The 17,666-nt window shown below is 30.6% G+C and overlaps 1 protein-coding gene across 2 annotated transcripts in view; it reads right to left on the reverse strand.

The window, feature by feature from the left end:
* The window catches only part of LOC107436847 (T-box transcription factor TBX20-like), a 57,462-nt gene that overhangs the window by 11,696 nt on the left and 28,100 nt on the right, over nt 1-17,666 (reverse strand). For both annotated transcript variants that reach the window (XM_016048665.3, NM_001323802.1), the window contains 1 exon segment: nt 2,591-2,864. In XM_016048665.3, coding sequence (XP_015904151.1) covers nt 2,591-2,864 — 274 coding nt within the window.

A 17,666-nucleotide genomic window follows, 5' to 3' on the forward strand; every position in this document is an offset into this window, starting at 1 on the left:
TTTCAACAAATTATCCGAACCACTTTTTGCATTTTTATTTAAATATTTATTTTAGAACAAGTTACGGTTGCGAACAAGTTACCATTACAATTTCCAAATTTCTCATAATATGATGATATTGATATTATTAACAATATGACGAATTGGTAGAAGAATCTTATAAAAATTACGTTGAATTTGTGAGAGACTCTTAATAATAAATTTGTAAGGTTTTTTAGTTTATAAGATTTTAAATAAAACGGTTTTAAGTTTGTAAAAAATTCTTAATGAAACGATTTTGAGTTTGAAAAACTTTTTTAATACAACGATGTTGACTGTAAAAGTGTCTTAATAAAACGTTGTTGAATGAATTTGCAAATATATAAAAATCGTAAAATTTTTAATTTGTTATTCTTTCATGACAGGAATATTGATGCGTACTGTGACTTAAAATATTCCTTTAACCCTCTTCATAGCTTCTATATTAATATTAATCTTTAAGGGCAATCAAATTTATTTCTCGGAGCAATTATTGATAGATTTTTCACCAACTTTCATAATATCGAGCATTTTACTCTCTAAAAAAGAAAGGTTTAATGCTGAGCCATGAGCTGTTTTGTTTTCGAACCTTAATAAATTGTTAAATAGAAGTAAGTAACTAAATGCAAGAAATATATACACACACGATAGTTCAATTTGATAACAAAAATAGTTGCCAATAATTTGTTCAGCGCGAGTCAATTATTTTCAACAGTTTGGGGGGAAAGAGGTAAAGGAAGCTTGCGCAGAATCGAAGAATCATAATTTTTATGCTCTACTCTCTCAGAAAAATAAATTCAACAATAACATCGTGAAAATTTTCTGAAAATGTTAGTTTGAACCAAATTTTGATTCATGTTGAACCATGCTTTCAAGTAACCAAGATTAAGAAAGGTTAATTTGAACCCTATTTTGATTCATGTTAAACCATGCTTTTAAGGAATCTATATTAAGAAAGGTTTATTTAGACAATAATATGGTTCCTTATGATGTTAAAATTGCACTAAATGTGCCCTATTTTGTAATTTAACATGCTCCAAATATTTTTTTAACAGTGTTATAACTATTGTGTATTTTTAACAGTAAACAAAATTCATTGTTTAAAAATATTCTACTGTATATATATGACGGAATCAGCATTATTATCGAATAACACTATCTGACGAAAAACCAATATCAGATAAGTAAGATAAGAAATCCTTCTTATCTAAACCAATTATAATCTCTCTATTTATCAAAAATCTATCACTGTAATAACAGTAAGCTTTGAAAACCCCTAACAACGGTGGCAACACGCATCGAATTAAGCTTGGCGAAATTGAAATATATCTATTTCCACTCTTAACACTTGAACAACAGTGATTACAGCTTAAATTACCATTTAACTGTTTCTGCCAATGAAAACCTTATTACTATTGAGTTAACGCCAACAGAAAGTAGGTTATTAAAAGAAAAATAATAATGAAAAAAAAAATGAGCATCATAAATATGAAGACATGGGGCAGGGGGATACAGGAAATCACGGGATCTTGCGAAATTCTGAATCTTCAGAAAGTTGTTTCTCTGCGACCCCGTATTAAGTTATTAGACTCCTATTTATCAAGCGTTATTAATTTGGTGTACCTGCTTTATGAGGGGTGTTATGTATTTTCTGCCCTGTCTCTTTTTTCATTCCCCCTCCGCCTCTAAACGATTATGCTTTCATTTTTTCTATTTAATGAAGAGTCTCTTCGTGATAGGCGTCGATTTTTCATCGCTTTTTTGACACTGCGGCTTGTCGCATTTTTAGCGACATAGGTTTGCTGTTGGTTTCAGATTAGGCCGATCTTCTAATAATTTCTGTCTCCCTCTAACTTCGGAGGAGCTTGACTTTTTATCTTTTCATTATTTTCTTTCCTTTTTTAAGTCATCTAAAATTTCTCTTTCTTTTATATTCCGTTTTTCTTTTTTTTTTTTTAATAAAGAGTAATCAAAATCTTTCTGACTTCTATTGAAAGCATATTCTTTAAGCATATTCGCCACTTTTTTTTCTCCCGAAGAAGAAATTTTTTTATCGTTTAGATGAGTAAACTATTTTTAAAAGCAAGATTTTATAAAACTACACTTTAACAGAATCCAACTCAACAGCAAAATAAAGCCATGCTTTGCTTATGTCTGTTACAAAGTTTTACTTTCTCACATTCAAACATTTACATTTGTGCCTTGGTAATTACATAAAAAGAGATCACGTTTTCTAGAAATAATCATACCATTTTATTCCTAGTTAATCAATTAAGATAACTCAGTTAATTAACTGATTCTGAAATTCGAATTTATGCATTGGATAAATTCGAATTTCACTATATGCGTATCACTATATTTAGAGAAATATAGTGATACGCCACAATTTTCTCCAAAAGTGAATAATGCGGGTTATCATTACATTGGTCCATTGAAGAGAAAGCCTATGCGGACAACATAATTTTTTTTAACAACCATAGATATGTCGGGCTGACATGGGATTTGATAAGTTTCAGAAAGGTTCTCTCGCAAATAATAAAAAAAAGCAAAAATAATTTGAATCATAACTCACGTGTCCTTGTTTGTCCATCTCATTGTTGGTCAGTTTGACTTTCTCGAAGGAAACAACTTGTTTCTTTAGTTGCTCTCCAGTGAAAGGTGAATCTGGATGCAAGTACAATCTTGGGGTGGAGGGTGGATCTGCTTTACCAGCCACTAGCCAAGATGATCTGTGGTACGCGTACCTGTACCTTTTATTGTCCACTGGTACGATGTCTATGTACACTAAGTATTTGCTGTGCAGTTCTGCTCCAGAGAAAGAAACTCGGACTGTGGGGAACATACGTCTACAAAGAAACGAACAATTATCAATAATTTCAGGAATCAACGATTTTAACAATTTGAACAATTTAAATGCTTCAATAATCAACAAAGTTTTTAACAATTTTAACGATTTCAATCATTAGCTAAGTAAACAATTTCAACTGCCTTATAGTAAATGTAACGAAACAAATAATTTATTTAGCAGTTTGCTGATAGAGACTTCCAAAAACACTTTATCCGTTGTCTCTTTACCCGCATAAATTGTTTTACCCGATAACATTGCACACTATTAAAAATATTGGCCCAGATTTGTTGCAGTTCTATTAAAGAATCATTCGAGAAGCAAGTTAATTTTTTTTCCACACTTAACTACACGATTCTGTGGTTTAATTGGAACGGAAACATAGTTCTACTAACTGTAATTAATATTGCAGAATATTCGTGCAACATTATGTTTAACTTTATATCAATATATTTATTTTTTGTAAGTGTACCTACATTCAGTACAAAAAGTTTTATTCGGTGACTTTTTATTTAGTTAAATTGTTCTATTACGCATATATNGCAAGAGTTGTAAAAACTTTTTTTAGCTCTGTTTATAACCGAAGGATTTGAGGCAACTAATGTCTAACAAAACTGTACTGTAGTATTGTTTCCGAATAGGGCTTAGCAATTTTCTGTGATTCCCACTATATAACAGTACTAAAAAGAGAAATATCTTTTAATAACTTACCTAAAAACGGACATTATTCTCTCTCCTCACCAAAACCACTCCCCTGGACAGTTTAAAGTGTGGTTTATCATTACATTGCCCCCTAACCCTTTACAAATTAACTAGAGTAGAAAATCAAAAATAATGTACTAGATCCGAAACAAAATATATATACGCATTACGCAGTGACATTAACAAGAAATATTTTTAAAGTGCATATTTCAAACTTTTTGTGTATGTTATTTCGCTTGAGAAATTATCAATTCCTTTCAGAGACAATTTTAATTAAATAATATTTTTCATTGAAATAAGCATTCATTTAATTTATATTATTTTAATCATTCAACGCGATGCATTGAGTGTATAAATAAGATTAAGGAAAGGCATGCAATCAAACTGCTTTAATGCAAATTTTAATTTCAGCGCCAAAAATCAAATCAAACTGATTAGAAATAAGAGCGACAATTTTTTCAGAAGCCTCTCATCAAAGAAAAGAAGACATACTTTCACCCCCAGTGAAAACAAACAAAACCAAGTAGGCGCCCAACGACCATCATTAAACAAATAAAATAGCGATATAATAGTTCGAAAACAAAAAAAGAAGAAAAAGTAGATAGGCTGTTGAAGAGGGTGAGTGGGGATGGCCAATAATCGTTATCACTAACAACATTGCTGACGCTTCCTTTAATATCGAGACTCGGGGAGACGGAGAGGCGCAAGCCTACCTAAATGGCTGAAAGACGCCAAAAAGCTGATAAAAGTCTGAACTAAGTAAACATTCACTTTGAAAACCTCTTAATACAACATTTGTTCAATGACGGCGATTAAAAATTACTAAATAACACATCTTGGTGTGAAAAACACTTCTATCTAACACTTGATTTTTGTTGCAACGTGGTCGATAATTGATACAATATTTAGTAACTCACAATTTCGCCAAAGACTATTCGAAATATGATTTTTCATTTGTAAAACGTGCAGTTACTTTAACAAATTTTTCACGTCATAATTCTGTGATTGATTGATTCAGTATTTAGTTTTCTCAATTTCGCCAAAGAAACACTATTTGACTATTACTTTGACAAATTTTTCACATCGTTATTGATATTTTATTTGGTGTATTATATTAACTGGCATATATAAAAAAAAGTGCATTGTTATCTTCAAATTTAGATTATCTGTAATATATTCATCATATTATCTTTATAAGAGCAATGTATAGATTTTTCATTATTTTTAAATACAGTCCCATGTTTGTCAAAATTTAAATATTTGTCTTAATAACCTTTATATGACTAATAATTTTGATTAGAATTCGTAAATTATATCACCATTATTTTTCATTTTATTTCGTATTGCTTTTTAACGCCTTTTTTTCATATCAGTTTAATAAAAGTTTTAATAAATATTTTTAGAAAATTTATAATAAATTATACTAATAATAAACAGTTAATTAGATATAATTATTAAATTTACACAGAGAATCTTAAACGAAATTAGGTGCATAGTACAAGGAATGTAAATTAACATCTTAAAATATGGGAATTAAAATAAATGAAATAACATGCGACTGTTGTAATTAATAAAGTAGTTTGAAAAATATATAATTCTTTTTAAGGTCCAGTTTTAAAAATTTTATTCAGAACTATTTAAAGAAAAACTTAGTGTAAGTTTTATTTTATTATTTAATTATGGAATGGAATTTTTATCTCATTAGATGAATTAGTTAGATGAATTAAAATTAGATTACAAAAGTATAAATATAACGCGAGTTCTTAAAACTGTAGTTAAACAGATGAAATTTATGAAATATTGAAGTTAATTATATGAATAGTTAAATAATGAAGTTTTGAATGAATTTGATTGTATCAGGGTATAACAGCATTTGAACATTTTATGTCATTTGCATTTATTTTTGAACATTTTATTTTTGAAACCATCAACTATTTTTTTTTTATTACGTCGAAAAAATAATGTATATATTTTCTCGATGATATTTAAAATTCATTTTTAAACTCATTACTATACCTCCAAACAAAATTTTCCTCTAAGCTCTTCAAATATTATTGCTTAAATTATTGAACTTAATATTGTTTAAACAATATTGAAATTAAACAATAATTGTGCTGAAGAATCGCTCAGAACACAGTTGTGGCGATTCAACAAAATTCCGCCCCAACTCTGCTAATTTCTCAGTAAAAGTACATCAGTTCAACAAAATAAACACCCTAACCACAAAAACGCTTTTTTTTTATTACACTTAAAAGCGATTCGAGTATTTCCTAAGAAAACGATCTGTAATAACCATTTGAAGACGGAAGTTCTCAAACTTAACAACACTTCACAGAAAATGGAGGCGACTTTATAATTTGCTCAATTTCATATTTAAATGTCATTTCTGAGAAAAACATTCTAAAAACAACACATTTGCATAAAAGCTTCAGCAGGTCATGTTATCAGTTTCGTCCTCACCCCTCCATCTATACAAGTAAAGGACTGTAAGTCTCCATGTCAATTAAGTTTTGGATAAGAGAATGTCTCGATGTGATGACCCCCATTTTATTCCATCATGGCCAAAATATAATTTAATTTTTTTTCTTCCTTGTCTTTGTTCACATTAACGAATGTCTTTTCCATTAAGGGGCGTTTTCCAAATTTAACATTTGAAGCGCAAGAGATAATGAGAGAAAAGTAACTCAGAATTTGATTTTAATGTAACAAAATGCAATGGATTTATTTTAATTTATTTATTTATAAGTAAGATACAGTTAAAAATGGCCGGTTGAAGCAACTAGCCAAACCAAGGAACAGCAATATACTTTATTTCAGCAAATCAATTAAATAAAATTTTAAAAAAAAACTACAGAGTCACCTATAATTCTGAATTAGATTCCCCCGAGAATCAGAAGGAAAAAAAAAATTAATTTCCACATAAATATTCGGAGTTTTAGTTTCTTAAATGAAATGCCTAAATTCAAATTTATGAAAGCATTTTTCAAAATTTAAACAAAAACTGATAATAATCATAATAATCAGTTTATTATATGAGTGACTCATATTTAAGTATTTAGTTGTTTATTTATTATTTTTTTTTTTTCATTTCATCAAATTAAGTGGTTTTCGAAAGTTAAACTCAATAAAAAAGATTCCGTGAGATTATTTTTTTAAAAAGCTGTGAAACAAATATTAGAATTCAATTGCAAATAATGCAACCAGTAAATTAGCAAGAGTTGTAAAAACTTTTTTTAGCTCTGTTTATAACCGAAGGATTTGAGGCAACTAATGTCTAACAAAACTGTACTGTAGTATTGTTTCCGAATAGGGCTTAGCAATTTTCTGTGATTCCCACTATATAACAGTACTAAAAAGAGAAATATCTTTTAATAACTTACCTAAAAACGGACATTATTCTCTCTCCTCACCAAAACCACTCCCCTGGACAGTTTAAAGTGTGGTTTATCATTACATTGCCCCCTAACCCTTTACAAATTAACTAGAGTAGAAAATCAAAAATAATGTACTAGATCCGAAACAAAGTAATATCTATTTCCCGCAAATGAAATCTTCACAGATTTTGGCAGTTGTAATTTAATTAAATTAGTAAAATGTTGCCCGTTCTTTTAACATTTAATTTGTGGACATGCCCTTGATTGTTTTTTGAATGTATTTTCACCAAAGTGTTATGGCAGATAGCGCTCGCTACGCAACTACTTACAGAATTTCGCTATCGTCTTCTCCAAATGGACCCGCGGAAAAGCAGATCGGCGCTGCGCGCGACGACTTCCATTTTAAGTACTTTATTAGCTTCCAAGCTGTGGCCGCCCCCATTTACAGAGATAACCCGATGGAAAGGGGCAGTTATCGAGTTCAGCCCCTGATATGCTCAGCTCGGGTCCGGTATCAGGACTACGGAGCCCCGGTATCACCCGTCTTTACTGAGTTTTCGGCGCCGAAGAAAGTTAATCCCCCCTTTTTTTTGCAGCCATGTTATTTCTTTTTTTTTCTGTTCGCTATCACGGCGTGAGAAAACGATTTTTTGGCTTTGTAATTAAGTCGGCTACTGTGCCTTTGTTTAAGTTTCTTTTGTATACGCCGACATTAGAGCTTTTTTTGGAAGGAACTTCAGAATTATGAATTTATAAATAATTATTTTAAGAATAAAAAAATTTAAAAAAATTTTTTCCAATAAAACATTTTAAGTTGTGTACGACCAACATATTAATAATTATTGCTTAAGTAATATAAATGTCACGATCCAATTTAAAATAGTAAAATTTAGACTTTATGAATTAAGAGATGGAATTATTAGTACGTGAAGCTAAAAATCAGTTTTATTAAAGAAGTTACAGTTATATTATATTTATAAATAATTATTTTACGAACTAGAAAGGAACTTCAGAATTATGAATTTTTAAATTAATTATTTTAAGAATGAAGAAAAAATTTATTCAATAAAACATTTCAAGTTGTGTGCGACTAACACATTAATAATTATTGTTTAAGTAATATAAATGTCACGATCCAATTTAAAATATTAAAATTTAGACTTTATGAATTTAGAGATGGAATTATTAGTACGTGAAGCTACAAATCAGTTTTATTCAACTTTGAAGTTACAGTTAAATATATATTACATTTTTGAGGTAAAATGACTGTTGATTTTGTTTGTCAGGAAACGACGGAAATAGACACGAATTTCAAGCAGAGATTTGAGTGACGAAGTTTGGATTGGCGATAAAATGACAATAAATTTTTAAAGGTCGGAAAGAAATTTTGTATACTCATCAAGCAATGAACACCAAAAGAGATTTCAGTGCTCTAGCTAGTCTGAAAGTAGTCCAAATTTCGATTCCAACATTCCATCTTCACAGACATGAAAGCGTGTTATTTAAAACATAGTAAAAAAATTTAAAAAGAGAAATTCTATTACCGAATTCAAGTGTTATTGGTGATTATTGATTTCAGACTTTGTTAATTCCCCAAGAAATATTGTTGACATGTAACGTATTAGAGTAAGCGAGAATAATAATGAAAAATTTAATAAATAAAATTAACAAGCAACTAATATTTTAAATTTTTAATATTATTTCTCAATTTTTTATTTAATTCGTGAAAATGTACATCTAGAAATTTTAAACTCTTGTTCAATAATGGCTTGTAGATACTATAAAGCCATAAAATTATTTGGAATTCAAAAAGCTAAAATACAACCTTTCAATTATCTGTAATTTTTGGTTTATGATCGACCAAGATCTAAAGAAATGTATCTTCGAAGATATGAAGCAGAATTTTAATTTCTCTAATCAAAAGCCTAAATTCCAATTTACGATTTATTAAACTACTAAACAAATAATAAAGTTCTCAAACTACCTTTCCTTGTTGAATATACTTAATAAAAGTTTTTAACACAAGACTCTACACTACACTTATAATGAGATAGCAAACATTTAAAAATAGTGTTCATTGCCCCCCCCCCCAAAGTGTGGGTGCGTGCACACTTGAAAACGAAGGGGGTAAAAGGGATTCTTCAAGGACTGGCACACACTATAACTACTCCATTCAAAAGTGTTTGACAGCGCCAAACAGGATCAACAGCCGACGCGTGACCACAGAAACCAGGCATGAAAAGGAAAGGGGCCCTCCTTTTCCTTATCTCATGGGTCCCCCAGAGCGCCCCTTATCAACTAAAGTCGAATTTTTGTCGCCCTCCCACGTTGGGCACCCCGGAGATACGCTAAAAAAAGTGATAGCATGAGCAGACCTTCGTCGCGTCTGGTGCCAAAAGTCTAAAGTGGACAAGAGACGGTTCTTAAACACTTGGCGATATTTGGCAGTATTAAACCCCGATAATACTCTTCCTTTTAACGGAATGGAGCTCTGTTGAAATAACATGTTTAAAAACTATTAATATGATTATTACATAGCGCTATAGCTATGTGATATAATGCTGATATTGTATTTGATGTATACAAAGTTCATTATATTGAGTGTTACTTCTGATTAAGAATAGATCGTTACATCAATTGTCACCAGACGCTATATCGACATTTATTCCTGATTCGGAATGACGTAAGGTGAACTAGATCGTTATACTTAATACTATCTCAATTTCAGAATATACATTGTATTAAATTTTGAGCAGACAAAACTAATGACCACAATTCACAATCAGCACGATTCAAAAAATTTTTAATAAAATAAACTTTATTAAATAAAATAAACTTTCATAAGAACAATTAAATCCCTTTTAGATGGTAAATAACAGCAGCATAAAACAAAGATTGAAAGGGTACGACTATGATAACGCTTTCCAAAGATGACATCAAATTGTACTTTGGTATTGAGCTTCAGCTAGGTACTTTGCGAGTACCACAGTAGAACAATGAAATCCAGCATCACTGTTAGCGATCGATGTGCAGTGGGGTGACCACTTTAATCAGGCTATAAAGGGACCAAGGGTGTACGGTATCGGTCCTCGTTAGACTTGTTCTATCGTAATGTGCTCAACTTCACGTAACCGTCGCCAATAGTCCGTTATACAGTTCTAGTACGACGTAAACAACTTTTGGAAATTTTCTCTAGTTAGCAACGTGATACCCAGAAAAATTGGGGGNAATGGGGGGGGGGGGGAATCTTCTGAGATTGATGCCATAAGAATGACTTAAAGCATTATCTTTGTAAATACTATACAGTTGTAAGGTATAAATATTTTCAGACAAGGAAAAAAAAATTTTTTTTCTAGCAATAAAGAGGCAGAAATTTTTAAAGGAATGCATACACCAAAGAAAAAAAAAGATAAAAAAAAAATCCTCAGCTAACAAAGAAAGCAGCCAAAAGCATCTACAAGAGTAATAAAATATGAGTAGTTTTCAAAAAGGAGTTAATCTTTTCAAAAGCATCTAGCAAAAAGACAACTCAACTCGCATCAACACATCAAACCAATAAAAGTAGAGGGAAAATTTTGTTTAAAAAAAAGTCTTTCCCTCTTTAGTGAATACCCGAAAAATGACAGAACTATGTTATTCTGTTGAAAAGCTCTGATGCTTTCAACCAAAAGGGAAAAATATTCCCTCTTTTCTATCTGATCTATAAACGCTTGTTATACTGCCGGCGTCGGTACTTCTATGAAGGTATTTTTTAGGCACGTGACCATTCAGCACTGGATAGGCACGAGCCACGATTACGGCCGAGATACCTCGTCAACCCTATAGTAACTCATTGACAGGTATCGAATTTACGAGCTTCTATCAGTAAATCTCTTTTCTTCTCAGTAACTTTGGATGTGTTGCCTTTTTTTGTAACAGATTTTTTTTTCGGCAAATAGAGAGGTATACGTGCGAAAAATACTTCGACAATTTTTTCGTGCTTTCTCGCTAATGCATTTCGCTATTCGACAAGTACTTCATGTATGTCATAAGGCTTGTTGAAACACTTTACGACTTCGAACAAAACAATGTTCTAAAGGGATCTTACGTCATCGCTGGCCCTTATAAAAATGAGAAAGAGGGGAACTTACTCGTATCGATTTTCTATGCAGGAAAAATTAATGCAAAAACACCTCAAATATCCTTTTAATGTATTTTAGAACAGTTAAATGTCATTTTTGAAACAATAAAGGGAGTATTTAAGGCTAGTAACAATGAAACTTAAAAAATACTTATTAAGTAATGATATTTTAAATTTCAATGTTATGTATTATATTTCATTCTCAAAACATATTTTTCGGCATTTTTTTGAAAATTGAAGTTAAAAAATTACACGCATCATGCCACAAATAAATATTCAAGTAAGGAAAAACAGCAAATCGGGGATTAGTGATCATTTAAAGACAATTTAATTACCAGATGGAACTGAGGTGCTATCACTTTTCATTTTCATCGTTTTATTCGAAAATTTATTTGATTACTGAAATGTATCTTTCTTTTTCTCGATAACGGCTTCGATAATGAATCGCCACAGTTCGATACGTTCTTTTTAATTATTTTTTTCTCCCTTTATTGTCGATTACAATTCTTTAAAAGTGAATAGACGGCAGTAAAAAAAAAAAAAAAAAAATTGATTCAGCATTGAATCCTAATACTATACAAATTCTGTATAACCTTAAAAAGGTGTTAAATTATATTTTTTTCTGTTTGAATTGAACGGTAATATCGTTTAGTCAAATTTAAGAAGAATCAAAATCGCGATGATGTAATTCAAATTGGCTCTTTTGTGAGGTTGTGGTAAATTTAAACGATATTATCGTGATACGAAATCAAAACGATTCAAAAAATTTCTATCGGCGCTTCATTCGTTTCTAAGAATACCCCTGAAAATAAACAAATAAAAGAAAAATCATTAGTTGAGAAAAAAAAATTTTTTTTTATCGCATATCTCAATGAAATTGGAATTATATTAAAAAAATGGAGGATAGATAGATATTTCTGGTGAGAAAGTCGAATGAGGAAAAGCATTAACTGATTAAATTGGGGGACCTTTCAAAACACCGCAAAACGATAATTTATAACTTAATGTTTTTGCAGTGGCAGCCAGTTGCCGGAAATCTTAATGAAGTCTAGCACCTTGAAATCTATTAATATAGAAGGAGGAACGTAGAAATTTTATGTCAATTAAAGGGGGATTAGGGTCGCACTTTGTTTTCGGTTTGTCTTATTCAATGGAACAGTTAAATAGACATAAAATTAAAATTGCTGTACACTTTATTCAAGGTTAACTTTTTTTTCCATCGATTTATGCGTGTGAAAAAGTGATTTTGGTGTTTGCAAAACATATTGTGTACCGTCAAGCTTTGTTAAAAATTATTTTACAGGATAATATTGTTCGCGGTTACTTACAACCAAATACAGTGAAGTCTAATTTATTTACAGAAATGAATGACTTTAAACGATTTCTGCAGATAATGCTATTGGGACGGGTTATTTGTTTATAATTGTGTTGAATAGGTTTAAAGGAATATTTCTACAGCCTTTAATCATTCGAAACTAATAATAATAAATAAATAAATAACTCACAAAAAAATGTGACAATTTTGGACCGTCGAAACCATCGAACACGAAAAAAATATTTAGGCAACAGAATCTCGCTCGAAAAAAAATATCGAAGGAACAGAATTTATGACAGACGAAAATATCGATGAAATAGAATCTAAAATAGATAAAAATATTGATGCAACAAAAACTCGCGCAAAACAAAACATCTAAGAGACAAGAGCTCACACAAATGAAATATCAAGGAAACAGAACAAATTATGGATACGGCCGAATCTAATGCTAGCAAAATATCAGAGACAGATTTTCGAACGAAAAAAAAAAAAATCTTATAGAGATAATTTAGTATTAACTGAAGATTTAAAAAGTTTCCTTAAATGTCGATAAGTATAACTCAGTTATAGCTGTTGAAAATGACAAGCATTCAAATAATTATTGCATTTGCCCTTATAATAAGTCTTTTTGCCTCACTCAATTATAATTCATGCAGTTTTGTATAAGCAGTATGTTTTCAAAATTTCACAAAGTATTTTTTTTTTTAAATGAAAGCTGCAGTTTAAAAAAGCAGGTGTCAACTTTCCCAAGATCTTGAAATATAAAAAAGAACACATTTTTCTATCTCGTGAAAGTAATAAAGAAAAATCATTTCCGTCCCAGTGGAATTCTTATCGAACAAAATAACGACACCAGAAGTTATGCTTCAAACAGGAAGCAGATGTATCATCAGGGGTTAAAATATTTTTTTAATGAGACAAAAAAAAGCAAAGATAAAAAAAAAAAGAAGCATTTTGTTTAAAAAAATAAATACAAAAGAAGAAGAAAACTTTCCAAGTTCACTCTACAGCAGAATACTCAGAAAAATCGTAAAATAAATAAATAATATTATGTTGAAAAAAAATGGCAGTGGTGTCAAGGAAGGGGTGATGGGAGGGAGGGTCGTCAACTGTTGTGAAAGGTGCACATATATCATCTTGCCGAGCACGCAACGCTGTTTGGCACCCAAGTCACGATATGTCGTCCTGTCGTCAAAAACTGTTCATGTGACGTTTAGGTCCAGAGATCTGACACAAAATATGGCCTCTTTGCATTTGCGAGGAGGAACATGAACAACGCATAATTAACACTCCGAATTATTGAAACTTGTGTGAGATAAGTAAGTGAACTGCAATATTTGTGTGAAACAGTTCAGACAGAAATCACAGGTTAGTCTTCTTTTCAATTGCGGTGGCAACACGAACTCAACAACATTTCGACTTATTGTTGTTACACTAACACATTATTGACTGCTATTTAACATGTTATTTGATGCTAAACTTATGAAAATTTCGAAAACTTACTACATGATGTTTACTATAAAGTTTCATGAAGAAATGTGCTTAAATTCCTGAGCATCAGCATATACTAAATTTAAATTTCTAAAAAAAAAGGGAGGGAAAAAGCGTATAATCATAACCAACATTTTATTTATTACAAGTGCCTAATTTGTTGAGCAAGATATCAGTTCAGTTAGTGCAAATAAAAATCTGAAAAGCTGGACATTTACAAACGAACAAATTGGATATATATATANAGGGATTTTGAATTCGTATGCTTTTCTCATCTATTTATTTATTATTATTTTTTAAATGTTTTCCGTTTTCTCGAAGCCTTTTCCTTTAGTTTTAAATTACGATTTTTTTAATACAAATGGTAAATCACATGCATTTAAAAAAAAAAAAGAAAAATTCTATTAGGTCAATTTTTTGATGATGGCACAAAGCGAAAACACTGTTTCGTTTTTATCCCAATCGTTGAGAGCAGCGGGAAGAAAAAAAAAATTGATAAACCAAGTACCCCTATTTCACTGTCTCCTCGTGGATTATCGGTAAGTCGTCAAATCCAAAATAAATTCACTTTTAAGCACGGTATTTACACAAAATTTAGTTGGTGAACGAATCATTTTGTCGAAATCCCCAACCACCCCCAATCCTAATCCCTGAACGGTCTGCCGAAGAGGATTTTGCTCCCCATCTGTTACACATGGTTCCGCTTCATTAATTGTTGGCTCCGTTGGCGCCATGTGTAGTAGCCAAACATTCCTAGTTATAATATTTCCGAAATTTAAAATCGAGAAATAAAACTGGAAGTATCTTACTATGAATAACCTTTGAAAGTAAAAACTTCTTGGAAACATAATTAAATTGTAGTTAAAAGACTATTAATAACAATTTCAAGCTTACGTGATTTACGTGTGACACAATCTTGACTGATTACGACAAATATTTACAAATTTGAATCACTGACACTTCCTCATCTCCGCTTACTAAATTCAAATTGTAGAAAAAGAACTTTCATTAATTATGACCAGTTACAAGTAATCTTTAATACTGTCTCCTTTTTTTTTCATTTTAGCAAAATTAAAATTACTTTTCTTACTTTACTTTTATTACTTACTTACTTTAAGTGTAACATAAAGCAAAAATTGATACAATTTCAAAGTTTATTAATTAATTATTATAATTAATTTTAAAACGAGCTAAAATATAATCAATTATGGAAAAATATTTCAAACTTTTTCTGATTAATTGATTTAATAAAATTGAATAATGATTAAAAACTTAAACTACGACGTGTTGTGAATGATTATGCAGCAAATAAAGTTTTTTTTTTCTTTTAATAAATTACGAAATATTCAGGGTATCTATTAAATCGTACGCATTAAAAAAATTTTTTATCTTAAAACTTCCGAATTATAAATCCCATAATTTGAAAAATATATTTTATAATTGGAAAGCTCCCTTTTATTTAGTTCTGTTAATTTTTTTAAAGTAATCAATTGTTTAGAACGTATCATGCAACACAAACACTAAACAATGTAATAACAAACAAGAAATAAATCCCTGCAAAAACGCATTTCTTTCTGAATACTTTAGATCACAATTACACGGTACTTGTTATATTATCCAGGGCGATTTAACAAATGCCCTATTTAACCGAAAAGCACTACTGAAGTTTCACATCATTTAACCTTCCTGTCCAGGATTACCCCCCTCTCCCTCAATGTATCACTTCTGTCAGGGGGTACACATCATTCTCCCCCTTCCCTAACACCATTATGTCACCCCGGGGACACTCCCCTTTCATTATCCCCAAAAACTGAAGTGAGCCCCCCCCCCCATCTACGAGTACAAGAGGTACGACAGCCCTTTATTGGAGATTGAAGAGGGAATTTCTTTTTGTGGGGCAATTTTGACACCCTTTAACACGTGAGGGGTAATATTTACAGAGGTTTTGATTGCCTCCATTCTCATCCTTCCTCTACCCCCTCTTCATCTTAATCAGTAAAAAATAGCCCTTATCCAGCTATATTTGTAGACGGGATTGGGTGTGGTAAAGGTAAAGCAGGAGGCTGGCACTTCAGAATGATTAGTGGAGGTGAAAGAAAGGGGTAGGTCTGGGTTGTATTTCAAACTCAAACAATGTAGCTAAATATATGTAACAGAATCTGCTACAAAAACGACTGGACGAAATGCTCTGGCATAAACAAATTGTAATTTAGGGTTATTATGGTTGAACTTTAAGCACCCGGAACATCCCCAAACTATTTGTCTTTGCTTTGATGTAATAGCATACAAAGTAAATAAATGAAAAGAAAATTTAAATTGCATTGTAGAAATGCGCATATAAATGACACACTCTGCCACAATATGAAACGTACTTACTTGAATCTGGGAGGTTGGATTGTAACTTTTGACCTATGTATTTATTGCTATGAGAAAGACTAAATGTACTGTAATATATAGATAGACTAAATGTACTGTAATAGGCATAAAAGTTATTTATAGTTGTGTAACAAGCGTATGAAGACAAGTGTTGGTAAATTGATCGGTTGACGAAAATTTACATACTTTATACGCATGAGGATACGAGTTGGGCTGTAAGCTTATAAAAAAATTTCTACCCTTGAAGTAACTTTAATAACAAAACTGAGATGGAAAAATGTTCCAATTATTTTGTAAAAATATATCTATTTAATGATATAATTTTATATGCATTCAGACACACGGAGATTTGAGTCCGTTTTTTAAGCCCATGAACTATTCCACTTTTATTATTACATTTTTTTAAAAATAAAATAATTATTTCGATTAAAAATAAACATGAGCAGCATTTGAAAATTTGGTTCAAGCACAAGTAAATTTTTAAATAAATTTGGTTCGGTGCAAATGTTGGTAAATTAATAACTTGATGAAAATTTACATGAATTATACGTGTTCTTATGTGAGGATTCGAGTTGAGCTGATTCTTATAAGAGAATTCGAGTTGAAAGGAAAAAAAAAAAAAATCATAAATTATATCACATTTTAAAAGCACTCGAAAAAATTTTTGAGTTGATTTCATAAGCTCAGGCTGTCATAATTTTTTAAGTCAATAATTGGAGGAAGAAAAGATTCACCTTCCAAAAACATTTAATTGCCAATTGTCTTTTTAAAGAAGAAAAATACACAAGCTAATAGGTATAAAGTGTGAATATAGTTAAATTCTATGAATGTTGACTTGGGTTCCCCCCCACTCGCAACTGTGAAAAGTGATAAAATAGAATAATCATTACCATTAAACGCTTTAAATACATTAACAGATTTACTTTGATTAAAAGTGTTACTAAATAAATACATGTAAAAATATTACAAATATTTAAGCAGCGTTTTTCTCAAATATCAGTGATCAAAATCACTTGTAATTAAACAATTCTATACAAAAAATGACGTCACTTGCACATATATAATTTTGACATTCAGATATATATTAGTTAGACATTCATAAACACTTTCAAAGTTTAAATTTTTTTTCTTTAAATTTTTTCACAAAATATATTTTTCTTCGGAAAAATTTAGATCGTTCAAAAATTTATTTTATTTCCTTTACTGGTATTCGAATAAAATCACATATTGTTCTGCAAACAGCGAGAAATGTTCCTTTACATATTGATTATCGATTGTAGTGAAAAATTTTCTAGAAATCTGAAACGAACCTTTAGCCGCTTTGATGCAAATGACATTCGAATACAAAATTTCGTAACCGTTTTTGCGGTAGATAAAATGCAGAGGATATGTGTATTTAGTTAAAAGCAATCACTGGCGATTAAA

The sequence above is a fragment of the Parasteatoda tepidariorum genome, chromosome 4 (genome assembly GCF_043381705.1).
Source record: "Parasteatoda tepidariorum isolate YZ-2023 chromosome 4, CAS_Ptep_4.0, whole genome shotgun sequence".
Lineage (NCBI taxonomy): Eukaryota > Metazoa > Arthropoda > Arachnida > Araneae > Theridiidae > Parasteatoda > Parasteatoda tepidariorum.